This window comes from Mauremys mutica, chromosome 1, assembly GCF_020497125.1.
Source record: "Mauremys mutica isolate MM-2020 ecotype Southern chromosome 1, ASM2049712v1, whole genome shotgun sequence".
NCBI lineage: Eukaryota > Metazoa > Chordata > Testudines > Geoemydidae > Mauremys > Mauremys mutica.
In genome coordinates, this window is record NC_059072.1 from 67886889 (window position 1) to 67905920 (window position 19032).

The following is a 19032-nucleotide window of genomic DNA, read 5'->3' on the forward strand; positions in this document are numbered from 1 at the left end:
ATGAACTGTTTGCTACTGACCTTTCTGGAGATGGTCAATAGCCAATATAAATTGTGAGTTTGATTCCCCGGCCGGCCCTCGTTTGCTCTTCAGTTGCCTCTGATGTAACACTAAGCATATATATGGCTGCATATATTTGTTGACTAATAACTAGAAATAAAGGGTCAAGCCTAGCTACATTACTATTAGGCAAGGGAGGTTGGGGATATCCTCCAGTGTTCCCCACTCCCATTCTCCATCCATTGTATTGTAGTTTAAATAAAATTATCTAAATAATTGAAACCAGCGTGATTATAGTGTGTTATTTTGACAAAAACTAGGCAGAATTTTAAAATATTGTGCACAGAATTTAATTTTTGGCGCAGAATTCCCCCACTGGTAGTGTTTCCCTGAAATAGGGCATACATAGAAATGCCATGGATGCTATCATTCATTAATGAAGTTTAAAATGCATTTTGGAAAAATACTTATGTAGCACACGTTAAACTTTCATACTGAGGCTTTTTATATTTTGAACAGAACAAAATATTGATTGTATTTTAATTTCCTATATTGTGTTGTCTACATCAGATTCATTCAAAACTAAAAAGTTTTGAGCACTTCTGACTGTGTCTAATGAAAATAGATTGGATTGGATTTATTGTTAGATTTTTTTTCTGATGCTGCCTTGCCAAAATAATAAATGCAATAACCAGTGTTTATGAATGGGCAATTATTTGAAGTTTTACTTGTTTCTACAAATCAGGTGTGTAAGTATGTGAAGGAACACAATCTTTTCCTGTTGCCCTGGCTTAGGACCAGCATTTTTTCCACTTAAGGCAAGATTACCTCGGCGATCCAAGAATCACAAATTTCAAGAAAAAATAATTGTTAATGAACTGACGTCATGAACCACCTCGCCTCATTTCCAAATTTGAGGATTACCTACCCTCCCATCTGCGATCAAATCATCTCTGTGGCACCTGTATAAATTATTTATATGGAAAGGTAATAGTACAGGAGTAGCCAATCTTATTGACCCTCAGCCACATAAAATAATCTTCAGAAGTTTGAGAGTCGCAAGAACTCACAACCTTCCCCACGGGCTGGCACCTGCCAGGGTGTGGGGCTTCTGCCACAATGCACCCCCACGAGGCTAAAGCCATTACACTCCTTTTCCCTTTCCCCCCCCCCCCCCATGTTGTGTGTCCCCTCCTCCCCCCAGTCTGGTAGGGGAAGAATGGGGAGGTGTGAGCAGGGCTCCACAAGGCGCACTTTAACTGTGAAAGAGCCACATGCAGCTCACGAGCCACAGTTTAGACACACCTATAAAAGTATAGAGCTGTGTAATTTGATTTGGCACATGGATACAAGGGAGGGAGCTAGTACCACATGACCAACCAGTTCCAGCAAATGCTTGTCAGTTCACTGGACTGGCAAAAATATCCCATGTTGTAGTGTATGTTAGGAGGCCCTTTCTCCATGTCCCATATCATTGAAGGGTAGAATGATGGAATTTTAAAATGCCAGTTTCTATACGCAATATCTTGTACTTTCCCAGGCTGGAGTAAGTGCTGTCAGTGGTGACTGTCAAAACATGACAAAGTGTTTGTACTTGTGGCAGAAGGAGGAAAGACCTTTTGTGGATATGAAAAATATTTCCGAGTCAGAATAACTGTGACTATCTCAATCCCATTTTCACGTGATTAATAGAGAACAAATAATAAAGACAACAGCTTTCTTAAAAGTTAACTTATATTCAAAATATCTTTGTATAAACAACTAATACTACAGAGTAGTATCTTAATACAAAACAGTTCAATATTAACTGTTCTTTAAACTGTTAAACTTTATTATAAATTAAAATTTCTTTACAAAAAAATTGCACATAATAATTGACCACTCTTATTTCTGATGCACTGGCATTTGCAATAGTTTCTTTAATCTTCAAGTTTAATAGTCTCTGCCATGAGTCCAGAATGCAGAAAGGGCAGTAAACAACCCTCTTAGAGCCTTCAAGTGCAAGAAGCATACTTGTGGCCCTGGCAGTTACGCTTTCCTTAAGAGCGGCTGCTTTTGTTTTAAATCCTGTAATGAAAAAAATCTCAAAAAGGTTTAAAAAAAGGAAAAAGCCAAAGTGGACTGCTTGCTTTTTACTGTAAACACAGTCCAGTACTTAACCCCAAACACAGATCTCTCAGGCATCAGCGAGAGTGTCAAGTGAATCAGGAACAGCACAAGATAAAGAAAAAGGAAAATAAAAGGAAAACATAAAAAAAAAGTCTGTCATTTTGATTAACTATACTTACGTACATGATGTTATGAGATTCTGGCAGGGCCCAGAAGCAGGCCAAGCAGGGAGTTCAATTATCCAGAGAGAGGAGGGTCATGTTAATTGTTTCCAGGTTCAAGGAAAGCAGATTGGAGACTTGATATGCTCAGCAATGCTCATCTGCCTGACACAGAGCTTAGGCATGGATCAGCCTGAAGAATCATTCAAATGATTTTGGCATTTAATAGGACTTAGGACTGACTGCACCCAGCGTTCAGTGATTCTTGCTTTCTGTTCTGTAAGTGTTTAAATTTAAAAGCTCATCTAGGCTGACTCCAACCTCTTGGCACTTGGAAACTAGTTTTCTCAGGTTATCAGTTTTACCTCCTCCTGATGCTTCAAACAAGAGTTGCTGTAAGAGATGGGGAAGCAGATATAAGATTTAGCCAGAGCTTGAGCATCACCACATCTATGGATATGGGATATGCAGAAAATTTATATGAAACCTCAAAGTGAAACATAAGGAGAAAACATTACATCTTTCCACAGTGTTGCACATAGAGGTAACTTCTGAAAGGCTCTCTGATATAAATGATGGACCTGTAAAATAAAAACAAATACCAAAATAATGCTACTCAATGTATTCAGAAAATACAAACATTTAAAGCACATAGAACTGTCTTAATAAGATTTCTGCATACAAAAAACAATCTTATAAGAAAACGTAGGTTGCAAACTCAAGCAGTCAGAAGTTAGGAAATGCCAGATTTAAGCCTGCCTGTGCTTTAATTCTGACCCTTGAGTGCGCATTAGTATGATTAATTACATGATTAAATGCTATTTTTTCCGTAAAACCCCTGCCTGTCATTTCACAGGAGGCATGATGCTCAGGGAATGAAGCAGATGTTCAATATCTTTTTCTCCTCATCATTCAATGTGTGGCCCCGTGTCTTGCTTACTACATACCCTCCAAATCCAGCACTGCATACAGAATTAACTGCCTCATGGACTTTTGTGTATGGCATTCATCATTATATTATCTCGGTCTCAAACATTAATGCATTCACTTTCACAACTCCCCTGTGACAAAGAATATTATTATTCCCATTTTATAGATAGGAAATGGAGGAACAGGGAGATTAAGGCAACGTTTATGAAAGTCCCCACCAATTTGGGGTGTCTGAGTGACTGAGCCTCAAACTGAAACACCTAATCCATTTCTTGAGATTATGTTGCACTTTTAGAGCAGGCAATTTTCAAATCACGGTACAGACATTAATCCTCAGAACAACCCTGGGAGGCAGATGGATAAACATTCCCATTTCATGGGTAGGGATTCTTTGTCTGTCTAAGTGCCATGTCAGAGGAAATCAGTGTCAGAACCAGATTTAGAATTCAGTACCTCCCAATTCCCAACCCTCTGCTCATTCCTCTAGTCTAGACTATCCTGTTTTACTGCCAGAGGTACTGAGCATTCACAGGTCTCAATGACTTCAGTTGCAGTTACAAGTGCTCAGCATTTCTGAAATTCAGGAGCCAAATGTCTTAAGCCAAGCACCCAGAAAGCAACAAATACTTAGCGGTCTATGTGATGTTGGGCAAATCAGAAATTTGTTGCAGAAGCAAAGGTGGGACAAAGCATTCACCTAGGTGGCATTCAACTGTCTTAACTCCAAGCCTATCCTTGCTCTTCCTGCAGAACCCTGCCTCCTTTCCTACATATTTTTGAAGTTCTAGTGTGAGTGAGGCAGGAGTCCTACTGTCTTATTTCACTGTGCAACCTTGATTCACGCCCTGAGAACTGTCCATCTTGTAAACTGAATGAGACAGGGTCCTGTGGAACAAAGATAGGCTGTGACCATGCCATTAAAGACTGCATCATAACGCGTGTAAGGAGGCAGGAATTAAAGTTGCCTGAGCAACCCTAAAAGTTTGGAAAAACCAGAATTAAGTGCTTGACTTTACAGCCTAAATGACTATTTAACATAGGCTTTTCCTATATATTTCCCAGTATTTTTTTTTTAAAAAGAGGCAAAACCAAATTCTATTATGTGCAATTAACAATCCCTATGCCATTCAATCCCTATGCCTATGCTGAACCCCAAACCCTTGGCAAGGCTGCACAAACAACTTCAATGAAAGAAATACCAACATGATAGCTGGAAGTAGGAAACTGCTGTTATCCTCAGAGGACAAACTCAGGATTATGACATAACAGAATGAAACCTTGGGTTTACATATGCAGAAGCAGTTCTGTTTTACAGACAGCATACCCAAGGAGAAATATTTGTCTTTCAGAAAGAGTGCCAATCTTGCTAAGCGGCTGCGATTCAGTCTGCAGTATTAGAGATCTGAGTTCTATTCCCAGTTTGTGTAACCTGTGAGGTCTTGCTCAATAAAAAGTTCTGAAGAGTACAAAATTAGCACCAGTTAGAAGAAACGTAAGTCTAGAACTCATGGCTTCCTGGTCCTCCAACACAGTGCATCTTTCCATGGCCAAATAGTTTTTTGTTGGGGGCAACAGCAACGACAGCAGGATCAATTCTGTCTGTGTCCCATCTGAAGTTCCATTCTCTTTGAGAGCTGCTGTAATGAGATGCTGGGGAGGGTGCATGAGCAGTGCTACTGGACTATTAAAAAGTATTTTTGGCAAACCATATAGCAAGCCTACAAAAGCTGATGGCCTTTCTCAGTATGTTTGGATGTAATGTGATAATTTTTTGATCAGATGTGGCATTACATCCACAGGGGATATTGAAAATCAAAAAAACAGGGAACTGCAGGGGGACCACAGACCTCCTGGCCTTTGGTTAGCAGACCCAGAAACTTTAACCAGGTCTATACGGGTATGTCTACACTGCAATTAGATACCTGTAGCTAGCCCACGCCAGCTGACTCTGGCTCGCAGGGCTCAGGCTAAGGGGCTGTTTTATTCCAGTGTAGACATTTGGGCTCGCTTTCAAACCCTTCCATCTTCCAGGGTCCTAGAGCCCAGGCTCCATCCCAAACCTGAACATCTACATTGCAATTAAACAGCCCCTTAGCCAAAGCCCCAGTAAGCTGGCACTGGCTAGCTGTGGGTTTTTAATTATAGTGTAGATATACCCTAACTGTCTATAGACCAAAGAACCAGTTGATGGCATAACAATACACACCCATCCCAAGAGTATAATATGTTGACAAAATGAACTGCCAAAAAGATTGCTTGTATTTGAAGTATCTGTTTCTGGTTTATGCCCAAAACATTTCAACTACCCCAAAATCTTAATTTTATATAATGAACTATGCTCTGGGTGCAGCCAGGTACACCGATAGAATATTCTATGAAACTTTGTTGAAATGATCAGTGGCAATGTTGACTTACCTCTCTCTGTCCCTTTAGAAAGCACTCAGCAGCAATGGCTCTGAGAAAAAGAAATACACAAAAATAGTTTATCCATGCATGGAATTAAATGCCATTATTGGCAGAATATTGATTGTGGGATGGGATTACAAACACCCTGAAAGTAACAGACTAACTTCCAATGATGATAATCTATAGTGAAAAGGAAAAAAAAAAAGTAGCCATTTTTTAAAACAACCTTACATGAGCAAGACATTTCAGTGGTTCCCCATTATGAACAAACACTGAAGAAAATGATCAGTTGAGCATCACTGGATAATGGAGATTATTGCTATTGTGATATATAAAAGGGAGGGTAGAGAGGAGGAGGAGACAGAAGTCAATAATTTAATAATTAAAATACATTTTCTATATTTATCCAAACAATAATTGCCTATATATTTTTCTACATGGAAACTAAATGACTCATTTTACATTCAAACTATCAATACCTCTGCTTGTCTCAACCAAATGTTGGAATTTTAAAAATAATGAAAAAAAGCCTTCCAGTATAAATCCAATTTGAAGGACATTTCAGATTTACCTTTGTGATGCAAACCTTATAAACAAAAGTAATATCTATGAAAACAGGTTTATGATTGTTGCATTACATTTTCCAGATGGCCAGGCATGTTGGGATATTATATGTAAACATCTTGGCTTGCAGTTTCAGTATCTGAACATTGTTCTCTTCCCAAAGTTGTTGAAGCAGCCTGTAAAGGACATTCAAGGGAAATAAGTACAGCTCTGATCATAAGGAATAAAAAAAATATATTAAAGATACAACCACGTTGATATAAGGTATGATGCAATTATGTGCATAGTGACACCACCAATTTTTAGGTCAGGTGAAAAAAAGTTATTGGAGGCAAACGTTTAGGGAATCACAACAAAGTGTGTGGTCAGAGATACATAAAGCATGCTCTTGGTGCACTGTGAGGTCAGAGGTCAAAATTCTACTCTTCAGCATGTGTGAGGTGGGTATACATCTCCAAGAAGAGTGGTATGCTAAAGAGCTCCAAATGGTGCTACAGTTTTATATGTTCACATGTCTAGGAACTAACAGCATGAAATCAGATCTCTCTATATCCAGTCTGTAAATACAGATATTCCTAGCAGAGGACACAAGTTCTACATAGGTAGCAAACATTTCTAGTAAGTGCAACCTAGCAGCACCATTATAAACAGGTTTTGGTGAGGAATTTATTTCTTCGCTGAAAAAAATAAATAAATACAGCCATTCAATCTTGTGTGTCATTTAAAAAAATATTAAAAAAGATTTCAGGCCACTGATCCATAACAAGGAAAAGGGAGATCTCTGGGATTTCTCAGTCTATAAAAATAAGAAGCTGACCATTTGAGCTATAGATGTACATGACAAATAATAATGTCTTCTTTAGAGCTATGCCCAGTCTGAGTAAATATGCATTTTGAAACATTTTATAAATATGAATCATTCCCATCTGTTGCATGAACTGAAAATTCTTATAAACAGGAAAGAAGAAATTAAAGACAAATTCTTTAATTATTTAAAAAAAATAAAATCTGAACAAATTTTAAGTTAAGGTTCAAACTAGCCCTAGCGCACTAACATACACCTCTACCCTGATATAACGCAGTCCTCGGGAGCCAAAAAAATCTCACTGCCTTATAGGTGAGACCGCGTTATATCGGGTTTGGTCTGGACTGGACCGGCGGCGATTTAAAGGGCCCAGGGCTCCAGCCGCTGCGGGGATCCCCGGTCCCTTTAAATCACTGCCGGAGCTCCGGCAGCGGGGCTCGGACAGGGATTTAAAGGGCTTGGGGCTCCCTGTAGTGGCCGGAGCCCCAGGCACTTTAAATCACCGCTGGAGCTCTAGCCGCAGGGCTCAGGCGGTGATTTAAAGGGCGCAGGGCTCCACACGAATTCGGATATAAACGCAGTAAAGCAGTGGGGCTCGGGTGGCACTTTAAAAGGCCTGGGGCTCCCTGCTGCTTTACCGTGTTCTATCGGGGTAGAGGTGTATCTACATATTCTTTGTCCTCTGTTGAATATTTTGAATAGACAGTGATTGTATGCCTTAAATTTTTTTTTAAACTCTTCCCTAGTGTTTCTCTACTCACCCCAAATCAAAAGAGTCTGGAGCTTCTAGCCTTCTGACCACACACCCCAGATAGCACTATGAAAGTTACCAATAATTCTTGCAAGTCACTTTTTAGCCCTTCTGTAGACGGAACAGAATTCTGTCGGGCATTGGGAAACAACTGGTAAGATGCCAAAATGCCAGGGTGTTCTTCGGTAGGAAGCAGCAAAGGAGTACTTGCAGTTTAACAACTTGTCCCCTTTTCAAACTCCTACATTCACTGGTCACCACAACACTTGTCTTTATTCTCTCTCTTCTATTATATTAAAAGATGTTCATACCAAGGATTTATTTTAGAGAAGTTTTACTTGTATTCTGGCCGATACATGGATATACCTCTGCTTTTGCTAGACTTTTATACAAAGAACTTTTTTCCAAGTTTTGGGGTTTTTTTGTTTGTTTTTTAAATACATTGAATTCCCAACTACAACCATGTGAAGTAATCTTAAGAGAGATAGAACTGGCTAGCAATATACACCCTTAAGTTTATTTTCCTACCTTAGTGCAAGTCCAGGATTGGTAGGCATAGAAGAACAAAACCGTTCCAAGGTTTTGGAATGTTGAGACTTTGGAACACAGCTCAAATAAAAGAAAATTACCTGTAAAATTTCAAGATAAAAGTGAATCCAATTTAAAAGGGTATGAATTCTAGTTGCCTGTAATTTTGATAAGAAATATAATTATTGGAACATGAATCTTAAGCATGAAGTTTAATCTTAAAAGTAACTGTTTATTTGAGAGATACAATTACTATATTTTGCCTAGAAATTTAAAAATTAAACTGAACAAAATTTCAAGTCCATTAGAGTAAAGCTTCACCCAGCCTCCAGAAAGAAATTTGGTCCTCAGATTAGCAAAGTCACAATTACTATTGTAAAAACTTAATAAAACTCAAATAGCTGATGCTCAAGATGAGGATTCTTTCAGCTTTAACTTCATGGGTACAATTTTCAAAAGCAGCTACATTACTCTGGCATTTTTGAAATTTTTACCATATGTATATAACACTAACTGGGAAAGAGGATAAAGACACACCCATCCAGAAGGATTTCCATTCAAATTTAGCATCTTCTGTCATAACTGTATAAATACAGCAAAGAATCCTGTGGCACCTTATAGACTAACAGACGTTTTGCAGCATGAGCTTTCGTGGGTGAATACCCACTTCGTCGGATGCAAGTCGGATGCATCCGACAAAGTGGGTATTCACCCACGAAAGCTCATGCTGCAAAACATCTGTTAGTCTATAAGGTGCCACAGGATTCTTTGCTGCTTTTACAGATCCAGACTAACACGGCTACCCCTCTGATACTTGTATAAATACAAGTTTTGAACAATTTTCTCAATGTCCTTCACAGCAACAGCACAGGGTGTTCTACAACTAAACACTAAGGCCATATACTCAGCTGGTGTAATTAGTCAAAGTCCTGTTGAAGTCAGTGAACTATGCCAATTTACACTAGCCAAGTAAACATACGAAATCTCTTACTGCACGAGGAAGGAGATGGCATGGAATTGTTTAATTACTAGATAGTAAGTTATACATTAGTATATAGTGTTAGTCAGCCAAAAATTCCGTATACTTTCACTTCATAGACATGCATGCCCTAATGCAGTACACCAGGGGTGGCCAACCTGTGGCTCTGGAGCCACATGAGGCTCTTCAGAAGTTAATATGAGGCTCCTTGTATAGGCACCGACTCCAGGGCTGGAGCTACAGGCGCCAACTTTCCAATATGCTGGGGGGTGCTCACTGCTCAACCCCTGGCTCTGCCAGAGGCCCTGCACCCACTCCACCCCTTCCTGACCCCTCCCCTGCCATGCCTTCGCTCCTCCCCCTCCCCCTCCGAGCCTCCTGCATGCCACAAAACAGCTGATCGGGAGGTGTGGGGAGGGAGAGGAAGCGCTGAGTGGGAGGGAGGCGCTGGAAGGGGGGGGGGAGAAGAGAAAAAGAGCTGATGGGGGGCTGCTGACGTATTACTGTGGCTCTTTGGCAATGTACACTGGTAAATTCTGGCTCCTTCTCAGGCTCAGGCTGACCACCCCTGCAGTACACCATTAAATCATTTGTTCTGTCCTGGAACAGTTCTGAAGGAAGCATTTCAGATAGTTACTTAGGTAGAATTGCCATCTGAGTGCTCCTGGTTCTTCTATCTTGCTGATCATTCCTTAAGCATATTTCAGGGACTCTTACTCTCTCCTTTTTTGTTGCTATCCCTTGAGATTTTGCACTGGTTCCTCCTTTTACACTTGGACCTTATCCACTCCCATAAATTTTAGCTACCACCTCTACGTAGATAATTCCCAAAACTACCTCTTCACACTCATTTATCCCATCTTGGATGTCTTGTTGCCACTCCACACACCCTCCAAAATGCTCTATACCTCCTAATTTTGCTGAACCACCCTCTTAAAAAAAGGCCCAACTCCAGTACCCTTCCCATCTCCCACTATCTCTACAAAGAGGTTTGCTGTCTTTTTCCACTGTACACCATGAAGTCTCTCCTTCCTCTCATGACCAAAACAAACAAAAAAACCCTTTTTCCTCTCTGCAAACACACATATCCACTCCAATCAAATCTTGCCTTAACTACTATAACTTTCTCTTTAGTCTTATCCTCTTCTCATCTCCCCAATTTATTTAAAAATTTCTTTGCTGATGTGATATTGCTGTCTTGCTGGTGTAGAGCAACTTCTTCCTTCAATCTCTTCACTTTTTGTGTCTCACTGCATTTAATTCCAGCTCAGCCTCACCTTTAAGAACGCATATAATCTTGTTACCAACAATATTTCTGTTCTAATTTCTTCCTTCTCCTACTACTCTTCCAAACATTTTTTTCCATTTAATCTTTATGCCTTCTATGCTCAGAACAGTCTCCCTTGTTCACTGCTTATTCACTGTCCTCCCTAAATTCACATTTTTAAAGAAACTGGGAAATGCTATGAGAAAATATAAGCTTGGGATGCTCTAATGCAACAAATGTTCTTAAGTAATTTACTAACAGGTCATTAGCAATACACATTTAACATACAATTGGTTACTGAAAATTCTTACCCTATTATGAAACTCATAATTGGTCCAGTAATCAGCAGTGCTAAAAGGAATAGGGTATCGGGTGGGGACTGTAAGTAGACATCTGTTCACTAGATCAGTAAAAAGCTTGAATTCTTGAACTTTATTGTTGGATCCAACAACTTTGCTATTGAGAAAAACAAGGTAACTGCAAAAAAACAAAACAAAAGAAAACCAAATTGACACTTCCAAAGGCCTTAGTTTTACAACTGTGAAATTAGGTGGCTTTCCCCCCTTCATTTAAACTTACTCCATCCAAATGTTCTGCACCGTTTCCTGTTGCATCACTGCTCCTAGAGCTGCTTCATAAGCATCCAATGCTTCACCAACACTTGCATGAAGAGACTGGCATAAACTGTTTGTTTTAAAAGTTAAAAAACAACATTATGCCTTAGTGGGTTTGCTCTTACCTTGTATATTAAATAAAAGAAGATAAGGACAATGCAGAGTTTAACATTTCACAAAGGCAGAAGTGAAATCATTAATGCTGCTAAAATAAGCCCAATTTCAATTTTATCAGTCATAATTTATAAAATGACTAATCTTACAGCAGTTAATGAGTAAACTAAATAGGTATTTATAATGCATTTAAATAAAGATTAAAAGTTTCTCTTACCTGTACATTTCTACTCTTGAAAAGTACCTTTCTTTCTGCCAATCCTTACACAAGTGTGTTCTCTGACTGCTGCAGACTGGAGACAGGTGACCAGAGCTTCCCTCTGGAAAGCTCCAGAACAATAAAATTCCAAAAGGCATAATTAAATGTACACTTGAGAATATCAGACTATGATTGCTAGTTAAACACTAAAGGTTCAGAAACAAAACTGAGGGGGAAATGGTAAACAGCAAATATATTGACACCCTCCCCCAAGAAGAGCAAGAAAAAAAAATAATGACAAACAATGGCTCAATAAACATTTAATATTGTTTTTCTGCTCCCGGAAGAAGGGGAGGATTAGACTGATGGACAGAACTTTTCCAAGAATAGAGATTAACAGATGAGACATTTCTGCCAGACACTCATCCACCAATCTATACTTAAGGGTTTAGCTAGGAGTTTGCAAAGAAGAAGTCTTTGGCTAAGTAGGTTATAAGAAAAAAAATGCATCCAGACTCTGAATAAATAAATAAATAAAAATAAAAGTATAGAAATGAAATATAGCTAGATAGCTAAATGAGCCCTCTGCCACTGCATGGAGACTGCCGATGTCAAAGGCAGCACAGCGGATAACCAAAGGCTCTGTGTATAGTTCTTGGAGAAGGTGTGAACAAATGCCCAACCATGTCACTAGTCACAAAAGTCACATGCTCCTTCCAAGTAAATGTTGTTGCTCCTTGATCCTTTCAGGTTTTGGTATTTCCATTTTGTGTGATTGTATAAGACAGCAATGAACCCGGCAAGATGAACTTTGAAATATCTGTCCTTTGCACCTGAAAAGGAAAGAGAGGCACCTGCTGACTTCCTGAGTCCATCCATCCTTTTGAAGATTTGTCTTCACTGCTCAGCAGGGCATAGCTAAAGATGCTGTACTGCTCAACTTTATCAAGAAGGCTGATAAAGCTCAATGATTCTCCTTGCTGAAATTATTATTCTCAGAAACATCGATCATGGATAGGAAATAAGATACAGACTCATGAATGGATAGTCTGTGACTACATGATGTACAAGGTTTCTAAAATGGGTGTTTCCTAATCTTGCCAGGCATGGATTGTTTTTATGATTCAAGAAGCTAAAAACATACATGTGGAATGCAAGAATAAGCTCGCTGTCCAGACAGCAAGTTATCCATAGGTGCTTGATGAATCTTCAGTATACTTTTTCCCAGTGCCAAAGGGGCTGTGTTGTCCTGAATAAACTTCAGGATATATTGAATCCTGGTGCATATTAGTTGTAACCTGACACACTGTTTTTTTTTGCACGTTATTTATTATTTGTATCATGGAGGCCTCATTGTACTAAATACTGAGAGAGATGAAAAGTTCCTTCTCCCAACAGTTTACCATCTAATCTGAAACAATGCAACAAATGCAGCTAGGTAAAACAGCAGATGTACGTTTCGAGAGGAGGGTTTTTAGCTTTGCTGTCTTCAAAGAAACCTTCCACCAAATAAGTAAGCATTAATTTGGAGAGTTATTCCTGGCTCAGCCTCTCTATTCAAAAAGCCATGCAGTCAATCATGGAGATGGCATAAAACCAGACCATGAAGTAGGCTTCTTACATGACAGCACAAGATAATATCCCAATGACACTGCCTATACTAAAAGAAGGGTCCTCTTTGGCATTTTGGGTGTTACTCTGACAACTAGTATCTTCTCCTGGCAAATCTTGAATATCCTTGCTTTCAGAGGGAACAGCAGAAAAAGTAAGTGCGTGACTGGGATCTGTACATCTTTACACATCGCTTTCTTCTTGAGGAAAATCATGACTGTGGCATTTTCCCTTGTTGAGAAGAGGTCCGTCTCTGGGAAGTCTCAGCTTTTAGAACATGCATGTCTTTACTGTAGGAAGACTGGGCCAACGAGGGTGGAATGCTGAAGAACTAAGCAAAGGCAAAATAGAGAAATGGGAAAAACCTAGAAAAGAGAAGTAGAGATAGACGAAAGAGAGAAAAGAAGAAAAGTTTAAGAAAAAAAAGCCACTGGCAATTTGGGTAGAGATAAGCCACAGCCACTGTCCTGGCTCAGCAAGGACAGAACCTCTGGAACTTTTGCCAAGCGTGAGCCTTTGATGACATCCTCATTTATAGCTCCATAAATCCATCTCTGTTCTGCAGCAGCCAGGGAAGCATCTAGAAGGACTGGTGGATTAGTCATTCACAAAGAATCCAATGTAATACACACTTAAATATGTTAAAACGTACTCAAATTAGAAAATCCACTGTTTTCTCAGACCCAGTGTTCATTTCTCAGAGGCTATAAAAATTCTCACCAGTAGATCTGCCACAAAAATGGGACTTGCTGGTTTAAAATATCATCTGTAAGATGTCCTTTATACAAAGGTGATGTAAATTCAATCGGCATTGGAAAATTCAAGAGATACCTAAAACAAAAATATGCAAATTCTTGAACATGAACTGCTTCTATAAATAGAAATAATCCTGGCCAGACAAATATTTACTGATATACTTTAGAAATACAGTTAACATCTCACATTCAAAATAGATAAGGTGTACCTAGCATCAGCTTTCTAAAAATATTACTTAGCCGTTTAGATTTGATAAGCCTATTTTAAAAAGTCCTCCTTTTTTCTTTTTATTCTGCACCAAGAAAGATACTAGACTATATAAAAACTGCAAACACTGAGCTTTTTTACATCTGTTCTTGATGCAAACATATGTTTCCTTTTTCACATTATATGTACATCAACCCTTTACAACTGAAAATTATCTACCTTTGATCAGCTTGCGGAAAAAATAAAAATTGCATTACCACCATTAAGCTGACAGTATATAAAAAAGTGAAATTCAAGTTTATCTGATTTGAATGGAGCTACTCTTGTGCTTAAAGTTATATGCATAACTGGATTAGGGCTTTATGCGGGTACCTAAATATAGATTTAGGAGTGTAATTTTAGGCACACGGCGTAAAAAATTTTGGCCTAAATATTCAACATATTTCTATTCCTCATCCCAAAAAGCAAGGAAATGAAAACACCAGCAAGGTGTTAAAATAAACTAAGACCAATTTAACTGTAAACTGCCTTGCACTGCTCAGATTAAATCAGCAGAAATGACATGGTCAAAATAAGGAGAGTGCAAACCTTAGAACAGTGCACAATCTAATGGATTGCAAAACACAGACACAATGCAAATTAAAAATGGAGTTTTAACAACTCTAGATTGCCTTACTTTTGTAGGAAGGAGTCCTGCTGATAGTTTTGCAATTTTAATAAAATCAGATGCTTTACAATTTATTATGACACCATAATTATACCAGTATGAACTAAATAATGCCTTCTCCAATCCTACCGTAACAGATCCATGGGACTGTGTTCCTGACATACATTCTCAAAGAAGGCTGCGACAAATTCTTGCAACAATGGAGGAATACTGTCTGCCCTTTTCTGTTTTAAAAGTAAATTAGACATTATGTAAGACTTCTCGCAACCTACAGCACATAAAAGTTAAAAAATACATTAAACTATTTCTTAAAGGAGTACTTTCCCTTGAATCTTTCAAGGAGCAATATAATTAAATTATATCAAAGGGCGGGTAGCAGGAAGAGAGGCAATAATGCACTAAAGTGTTTACATTGTGACATCTTCTACTCTTCTTGCACAAGGATGTGGTTTGGACACAGGACTGGGTGTCAGTTACTCAAGTTCTGAACCCGATTCTCACATCAATTCTTCCTATTGCCTTGCACAAGTTACTCCATTTCCCGGCTCCTATTTCCCTAACTATAAAATGAGGATGACACATCACAGGTATTTTGCAAGTGTTAGTTACATTTTGTTAAGTGCTTTGAAGATTGAAAGTACTACAAGAGTGCTAAGTATTATTACTAACTACATGTTGCAAGGTACATATATACTCATTTTAGAGAGCACACAAGCCACAAAACTAATGAGGGTGTTTTTTACCTGGGAGATGAGGAATTTGCACATATGATAAAAAACCTGTGCATTTTGAGGATTTTTCTCAAATGCTGTAAGCCACACAGCACAGGCTTTGTCATTCTGTTCCATCCGCAAGTATAAAGTAACCAGCGCTTCCAGCAACTGACAGTTGATAGGGCATAGCTCCAGCAACGAGCTACACAGTTCTAGAGCAGCCTCCCACCTTAAATAAAACAGTTAGAAGTTTAAAAAAAGGAAGTGCTGAATTGAACATCCTTATACAAGTGTTCTGTCTGGTAACCTGTTCTTACCTTTCCAGTAGCTGCTGCAAAGCAATCATGTTTCTATAAAGTGGAAGGCAGATAGCTATTCTTTCATCAGCTCCAAGATTTTCATCAGTACATGTTTGTACTGCATCTAAAAAGACAAAAAAAAAAAAAAGTTTAAAATCAAGCCTGTAAATATAAGCTTAAACACAGATTTAAATAAGCTAAGTTTTACACAAATCTATACAACACATATTTAAGTTGATTTTTACCTATGAATTAGGAAAAGGAAACGTGACCTTTGGAAAAGTTGTTTTCAGACAGTTAACATGTAATTCAAGAATGAAGACTTTCGTACCTAATAATTTTCTGGTAATTTTCCCACCTCTGGAATTCAGATGGGCTGCCATGTTCTTAGTGGAGGCTCCAGGATTAAGTCCCTCCCTGCACTTCAGGATACCAGAAATTCAGCAGCAGCACAAGCAAGTGGTTCAATCTCTCCCAAACACTTTGTTTTATAACTTTTTTCTTTAATTAGTTTTTATGCAACAGGGACTTCATTTCAACTTTTGGCTGGCCTCCCACCTCTCCCGAGCTGAAGAATCATTAGAGCATTGAGGCTCGAATCCCTTGGTGCAGCACCTCTCTAGCTGACTTCCTCTCCCTCACTCCCTACCCCCACCACAATTGCCGAGAAGACCTTCAAGTACCAAGTCAAGTCCAAGACACGCTATAGGTAGCCTTGGTAGAATTTGACTTTTATTTAAAAAAATAATTTTGACCGGGGAAAAAAAATTGATGCTTATTTTTAAGGATTTTTTATTTAAATGTTCACAGTTGTGGGAAGTTATGGGGAGGGGTCAGAATTATTTAATGACAGTAGATGTTGAGATTCGAAAAGTTAAAGCTTTATAACCATAAAACATAAATTGTCATCACATCAAAATATTTTTAAAAATAAAAAAATAAAAATCCTTAAATCCAACTACAATAAGTTCTCAAGCAGCATTTTCTCACTTTGCCCCATAAATTTTGTTCTTTATCAATGGAAACATTTTTGTGTTGCTGTATGTACAGTGAAATCAAGTTTACAGATATTTACCAATAAAAAGCTAATCCTTCCTAGCCTAGCAATCGGCAGCTTTTCCAGAACCTCAAAGTGTGATCTATGCACCCTGTTGCAAGCCACCAACCCTGGATCTATTAGTCCATGGGGCTTTGAGTTGGACTCAAACTGAGGTTTCACTTCCCACTCCTCCTGAAGCCATGACTTCACCATAGGAGGCTTAACTGGGAGCATCAGGATTCCCAAAGAGAGGAGGAGGTTGTTTTTTGTGTGTTTGTTTTTTTAAAAACAGGTTGCTAGAATTAAATCTTGCCAACTCCAGAGGATGTGTCCCCCAAAAAGACAAAAGCTAGTGTGTCTCCTTCATACGTCAATAATTTGTACCACTAACGAGCAAGTGGTTTAATCAGAGTTTAAACCTTTTCCTTCCCATCCTGAGTTCCACAGATGAGAGGCATTGCCCATTTGAATGAGGACAGCAGCAGTGCATCTGCAAAGTTATGTACTAAATAACTCACTTGTCTTAAAAAAAAAAAAAAAAAACAACCCACAACTTACCTTCAAACACAGCTAACAACATATCAGGATTGGTCTTCACATCTTCAACTGTTTGCCATGGTATTAAAAACGGTTCTTTGTTCATTATCCTCGAAGGGTTGGCATTAGCAGGATCATAAAACTTGACAGGGAGAACACTGAATTCAATTAGATGTATATAAGCTAGCCAAGCCAAGCAGCGGTCACTTATGGTGAGGCGTTCTGCTATTATCTTTTCATTAGCAGATTTTAAAGCATTCTGTAAAGGTAAAAGACAAACGGGATTATATTTTTAACTGATATGCTCTACATAGGAGAGTAGTATATTTTAAGATCTGAAAATGAGTGAAACAATGAGGAAATGTGAAGTTTCTATGTTCTCAAAGGCTCTCATGATGACAGAAAGGCATCCCAAAGACAGACCTGGAGCCAATACCTAGTCTCCTTACTCATGCAAGCAGCCAAAGTACACATAAAGCAAACGTGATATGGCCCTTGAATAGCATAATACTACGGGATTAGAGGACGACAATGACAAAGACCTGTCTTACTCAGAGACGTGACCACACAAAATGGACTTCATACTCAGCATCTCTTCTCCCTGCACGTATTCTATCTTATCTATATTCCTGAAAACAGATTTGCACAGATGTCACTAAGAGCCGTAGTGCGCCTTCAGGCTCTGCTACTAGTGCTATATGCAAGACTGAAAATAGTCCAGTAGGACTGGCACATCAGAAATAAAGTTTGTGATGACTGGCAGTTTGACAAAAATTTGTGTGTGTGAATGCAGTACACGTGCTCTGGAATCAATGACGCACAACAAATAGAGCCATACAATATCATGTTTAGAATAATATTTAGGGCAGACTAGCCCCAAGACATAAAAGACTTACCTAAACTGGTAGGTTAGGAAAAAGCATTACAAAACAAATTTAAAACGCCCACATGACTAAGATAATCCCCTTGCTGGTAGGCATGAAACACTGAAGTATGCAGCTATTATAGCTCCTTTTGCTAGGCGCAGACATCAAAGTTTTGTTTCCCACTTCCAACTGCTAGCAGGTCATACCTAGTAATGATCAGAACATCTTTCTACATTTCACAAATAAGTAGCAGAGCCCTGTCATTGCTGTGATTTTTGCAGCCATGGAAAAGGACCACTAACTCCTCTATTGCTTATGAAAAGTGAAAAGAAAACAAAAATCACACGCAGGCATAATGTTTTCAAAGGATGATGTAAAGGAAAAGGAACGAAGGACAGATAAATAATTCCCCCACCCCAAGAAATTAAAGTACCCCCCAAAATTTTACAATGGTTCAAATATTAAACACAGTATTTAAAATGTTTTGTAAAAGTTGATATGAAATCACCAACATTAGATTGCCTTGAAAGGGCCTTGGACTATTAAATTAGGATAATGAATAGAGATATCTCACAAGCTGTGGAATGTTGCTGCTTTGCAATACATGTTCCAAGTTGTAAGATAAAAATTCAATAAACTTTTTTTTTTTTTAAGACAGGCTTTTAGCAACAATTCATGCAATCAAGAGGGAATTCTCCTCAACAACTTTTTGATAAATTTTTAAAACTTTCAAAATCTGCCTTATTAACACATGCACAAAAGCATCCCTCCAATTGTATTAACTTTCTGCCGATAAATGGGATAACTCGCCTAGAATTCTAGTAGTTCCAATTCCAGACACCACAAAGAAGTAAGGAAAAAGGCAATTGTTTGGGCACTTAAATGAAAAAAAACAAAAAAACTCCACCAT

At 38.6% G+C, this 19032-nt stretch overlaps 1 protein-coding gene across 4 annotated transcripts in view; it reads right to left on the bottom strand.

The window, feature by feature from the left end:
* Positions 1 to 1808: 1808 nt before the first annotated feature.
* ZFC3H1 (zinc finger C3H1-type containing) overlaps positions 1809 to 19032 on the bottom strand; it is a 59087-nt gene continuing 41863 nt past the window's right edge. For all 4 annotated transcript variants that reach the window (XM_044978767.1, XM_044978775.1, XM_044978785.1 and 1 more), the window contains exons 24-35: positions 17278 to 17515; positions 15699 to 15804; positions 15412 to 15610; positions 14798 to 14892; positions 13759 to 13869; positions 11080 to 11184; positions 10812 to 10977; positions 8255 to 8355; positions 6245 to 6346; positions 5616 to 5655; positions 2789 to 2851; positions 1809 to 2663 (exon numbers count right to left, since the gene is read on the bottom strand). In XM_044978767.1, coding sequence (XP_044834702.1) covers positions 2526 to 2663; positions 2789 to 2851; positions 5616 to 5655; positions 6245 to 6346; positions 8255 to 8355; positions 10812 to 10977; positions 11080 to 11184; positions 13759 to 13869; positions 14798 to 14892; positions 15412 to 15610; positions 15699 to 15804; positions 17278 to 17515 — 1464 coding nt within the window. In that variant the 3' untranslated portion in view covers positions 1809 to 2525. The remainder of the gene's footprint in view (positions 2664 to 2788; positions 2852 to 5615; positions 5656 to 6244; positions 6347 to 8254; positions 8356 to 10811; positions 10978 to 11079; positions 11185 to 13758; positions 13870 to 14797; positions 14893 to 15411; positions 15611 to 15698; positions 15805 to 17277; positions 17516 to 19032) is intronic.